This window comes from Carex rostrata, chromosome 10, assembly GCF_964058835.1.
Source record: "Carex rostrata chromosome 10, lpCarRost1.2, whole genome shotgun sequence".
NCBI classification, from domain to species: domain Eukaryota; kingdom Viridiplantae; phylum Streptophyta; class Magnoliopsida; order Poales; family Cyperaceae; genus Carex; species Carex rostrata.
This window is the reverse complement of record NC_135927.1, coordinates 7,925,580-7,930,324: the sequence shown is the minus strand read 5'-3', so window position 1 is coordinate 7,930,324 and position 4,745 is coordinate 7,925,580. Positions and strand designations below refer to the sequence as shown.

Sequence of the window (4,745 nt, the reverse complement as noted above, 5' to 3'; positions counted from 1 at the left end):
TATGGAACTTTAGAAGGATCTAATTAACTATCTTTACTTCCTGCTGTTGTAGTCTCGCAAAAAAACATTTCAGTACTAAATTTTTACAAGGAAAAGAAAGGAAAAAAACTTGCTTTTATCAAAGCATTTTCGAAATGAAATTTAACTCGTCAAGATTGCCTCGATTCGGTCTATGGATGCATTCAACTTGCCATAATTCATGTTAAATACAGGCTCCCCTGTGCCCATTCCCCTAAATTAAAAAGAAAAATTTATCAAAAAGAAGCTCAAGTAGGTAATTTGCAACTCAAATATCATGAATTTTCAATTTTTTCAGATTCCAAAATGTAGTCGTACAGGTGTTCAGGCGATCCATAGCAAAAGGATTTCATTTTTAGTCAACATATTGTACTTTCTGGTTAAAACTAGACCTGATAGGAAAGCAAGTCGTGACAGATCAAATTGGGTTCGTGTTGTTTTCGGAACCATTTAGAATTTGGGTAGGTTATAATTTTACATCACTTTTGCATGTTGTCAGGTTCAATGCAGATCATATTTGTATTATCCCTACAAAATTGATTATGCTTTTTTTTTGATACACTGATAGAGTATCAGGTGAAAATTGATTATGCTTGGTGTTAACTATTTTGGTGGTAAGATTGGGTTTTTTTTTTTTTGAGTTGATGTAAGATTGGGTTAATTTGTCATTGACAACAGGTCCAGGTTGGGTTAGGGTTCTGGTAAGGGAATCAATTAGGTCATGTAACTTGTGTAAGACCCAAAACCAGAACCAGAATAATAAGTTAAACCCAACAAAGTTTATTGGTAAATACTGAATTCTATTCTATAAAATTACCCGTGGATGTCAGGAAGTACATATTCAGCTTTCCAGCCAATTCTCAAATCAAAGCCAGGAAAGAAACTGATATTGGTTTTGTTTCTAATTTGAGAAACACCATCTCCACCTAAACAAGTCGAAATCTTCCATTTCCAACCAATTGCATTCAATTGGAAACTATGCCCAATTCCAACCTGATCATTAAAAATAACAAGAAATGTTATGCAAAATTCCCAAAAAAAAAAAAAAAATACTCATCTTATATTAAGTTCAAACTTGGAAAACATCAGACTTCAAGAGCCACCAAAACTTGTTCATTTTTCGTCTAATGCACTTCTTTTGTATAATACAACAATGATTTTAAATGTAAAATGGCACTACAATAAAACATGAAGTATCATAGACCATGCAAAAAATGTGCCATAAAACATAAAAACTCTTTCAGAATACCACACAAGAAAAAAATAATAAGGTACACAAGGCATAGTTACACTTAATTAGTATATGTACTTGAAAATCAATGGGGTAGACTACCATATTTAATTGGTCAATTTGGTCCTGGAACTATTTGATAATTCAACATGAACCCTGAATGATTTAATTAGATAAACTGTGATGACGTAGCATTGCGGGTCTTTTAATCACTATGATGTTGTTGACTAAAAATGTGGATGCTTAAAACGCACACATGAAGAATAATTGATATTCAGTTCTCCCCCGCTATGCACCCGTACACTGGATATTGGCACAATTTGCACCTCATATGCCACGTGGCTTATTTGCATATTATGTATGGCTCGAACTTAATCCAAAGTTGACAGGAGATAAAGCAAGCAGATATGGAGTAATGTCATATAAGGTATGTCTAGAATAAACGGTGTGGTATCTTTTCACAAATATGCATGTATTTAGTCAACAGAAGCAACTAGAAGTATATCCAAAGTTTCCGGATCTTCTGTGACCACACATCAGAATTGTATAATTACAAAGGCATTTAGTGACTCTGACATTATTGAAAACCTATTCAAGCGCTATATGAAAACTGACCGTCTTGATTTTATAATAATGTAAGGTACCACGCATACATAATTTGTCAACGTGCTTCACAAATAATTACAGAAATAATAAAAGCTATATATCAGCAAAACATAATGTATCCTAAGATTTTGGAAGAGTTCTGTACAATTCCTCTATTCCTATCCATCCAACTTAAGACTAATGAAAATTTCGATTATCTTATACCATCCTTGTTAAGAGCAATTACATAATTAAAAGAACAAATTGCATGCTTTTAATTGTTTACAGACCAATAGATCCACTGTAAGTTTAAAGTTTCCAAATAAAATTCAGAGACCAGATGTGGATTTTTGGTACAATACACTAATTGACATGACTAGCATCTTTCGTATAAATACACCCACCAATTTTATTTGTTGAAATAAGGATCCATAGTTAGCTGAAGTGACAAAATTGGAAGTACTGGTAAAGCAATTGCACAACTGTAAACAGCACTACAGCATTTTATACATAGACCTTAGTTGAGATATCTCTTGAAATTGAGAGAGGGAATTAAGCAGATATATACCTGGAGATTCAAATATTTTGTAAGCGGAATCTTTTTGGAAAGAACTTGAACATCTCCATGTACTGGCCGATACATGAACTTCCACCTTCGATCAGTACTCAGTGGCTTCAGCACAAGCTTCGCCTCGTAATCGTTTACTTCATAATTAAAGAACTGTAAAAGTAAAAGGGGTAGTAGTAACTAGTAAGTAACAAAAGAGATTTCATCACAGATCAAAGAGAAAGAGAGGGAGAGGGACCTCGAGGTTGAGGCCGACGCGGAGGTTTCGGAGCTCCTTGCGAAACTTGAGGTAGAGCTCGGAAGGCACAACGTTGATGGTGTAGGCCTCCTCTATAGGAATCGGTTCGCCGCCCGCCGTCGCTTCTACTCCGGCGCCGCCTGGTCGCATGGCCATCGTGCGCACGTGCGAGAGAGAGAGAGAGAGAAGGCGGTAGTGGCGTCGTGGTGGCCGAGGAGAAGACGGTAGAATACAAGGTGGATCGAAATGGGTCGGATCAAACGAGGATAAGTGGATTGCGGATTTAGGATCCGTTACTCTCAGATTGCTCTTATTTGAATCTGGACCGTCCAATCAGAATCTGCACGATTATTAACAGGACTGAAAATTATAGTTTGATTATTTAAATTGGGTTTTAATCGAACTATAATTTTATTTCCATTTGTAAAATTCTAACGGAACGAGCTGACAATCGAATAAAAAAGAAGAAATAAGATCTATTGAACTTCAAAAAATCTAAACTCAATCCATATACAAATGGAGTGGATTGATTTTACCCCAGTCGGGTATACCCGCCCGTACCCGCCGCCCGGGGTACCCGTGCCCGAGCTCAGGTATGGGTCGGGTACTCGGGTACGCGGGTACGGGCAAAAACCGGACCGGACCCGTTATTTTGGACCAATACCTGACCATACCCTACCCGAGTTTACCCGTACCCGACTACCCGAGTACCCGTACCCGTATACCCGACCACTGTTCATCCCATTTCAAAATTCAAAAAATCTGATTTTTTTTTCCCCCAAACCAACAAAAAAAACCAGGAAAAAAAAGAAAAAAACCAAAAAAAAACCAAAAAAAACCAACAAAAAAAACAAAAACAAAAAAACCAGAAAAAAAAAAAAAAATACCCGTACCCACCCTACCCGTACCCGTACCCGCCTTACCCGTCAAGGGTACACGGGTAAGGGTATAGGACGGGTAGGGTATGGGTTTTGAAAATTATACCCGCCATACCCGTACCCGAATACCCTTGTACCCGAGTATACCCGTACCCGAGACGTACCCGTACCCGAGACGGGTATACCCGGGGTACCCGTACCCGCCCGAGTTGCAAACCACTATACAAATGTATTTTGTAACTGTAAAATAAATATCGAGATGTCGAATTAAAATAATAAAAGTTAAATCAAATTAAATATAAAAAAATAAAAATAATAAAAATAATTCAAGTAAATAAGTAAATTTTATTTTATTTTATTTTATTGAAGAAAAATCAAATTAAATCAAAGTAATTCAAAATTTTAATCTAATCAAATTATTTAAACCGAAAATTGAAACGGTTGAATCCAATATTTAACCGTTCGGCTGAAAATTAAATAAATCGAATCCAATAAACACTCCTAGTTGAGACGTATAAGACAAGGAAAAAAGTTCATGGGCCATGGGCCAAGATCCTCCTGAGTAAAAAAAGTTCAAATCCATAAAGACAATAATTTGCATTTTTTTTTTTTTTTTTATGAAGCCCTTAGGCTTAGGCACAATGATTTGCATATTAATCAAGTATTTTGTTCTTAATAAATTGCAAATCCAAGAACAAGGAATAATTATAATCATACATACACCTTTTCAATACTTAATGTATCAAACAACCAAAAATAAAATATAAAATATATGGTCAAATACAACCATACAAATTTGGTAATATTTTTTACTCAATTTAGAAGAAACATGGACCAAAAACCCTACAATTTCTAGTAATATATTTTTTTGGGCTCATTAATTGTAAAAAAAAAAAAGAATGAAATCATGTACGTTGATTATCCGGTATATGAATTACACTCAAATAAAATCAAATTTTAATTAGGAGAGTTTACCATACACAAATTAAATTCCTGAATGTATTTTAGTTGTACTAACTTGGTTCGAGTAACAAGTAATTTGACATGAAATGAAATGGATACAATTTATTTTTCGAGTAAAATTAGAATCAAACCACACAATTTATTTCAATATCTGCAAGAGATCTCTATCTGAATTCCAAATCTGCAACCTTTCACACGAAAGATATTAGAGCAAAACTAGGGTGTGATGTGCTCACCAAGAGAAATTGGTGAGCACACCTCCAA

At 35.2% G+C, this 4,745-nt stretch overlaps 1 protein-coding gene across 1 annotated transcript; it reads right to left on the bottom strand.

The window, feature by feature from the left end:
- Window positions 1–2,867, bottom strand: ORG4 (OBP3-responsive protein 4 (ORG4)). The gene is made up of 4 exons (XM_078309987.1): window positions 2,641–2,867; window positions 2,403–2,555; window positions 836–1,011; window positions 1–232 (listed from the first exon to the last, which is right to left on the bottom strand). Exons 1-4 carry the CDS (start codon window positions 2,794–2,796, stop codon window positions 142–144), a joined length of 576 nt encoding a protein of 191 aa, XP_078166113.1. The 5' UTR covers window positions 2,797–2,867; the 3' UTR covers window positions 1–141.
- Window positions 2,868–4,745: the final 1,878 nt, after the last annotated feature.

Bases quoted from the DNA above. Each gene is read 5' to 3' on its own strand.
- ORG4 (XM_078309987.1), bottom strand. From the start codon at position 2,796: ATGGCCATGCGACCAGGCGGCGCCGGAGTAGAAGCGACGGCGGGCGGC. The intron at 2,556-2,640 runs GTCCCTCTCCCT...TTACTTTTACAG, and splicing joins GCGTCGGCCTCAACCTCGAG to TTCTTTAATTATGAAGTAAA. The intron at 1,012-2,402 runs GTATATATCTGC...TTTAATGATCAG, and splicing joins CAAAATATTTGAATCTCCAG to GTTGGAATTGGGCATAGTTT.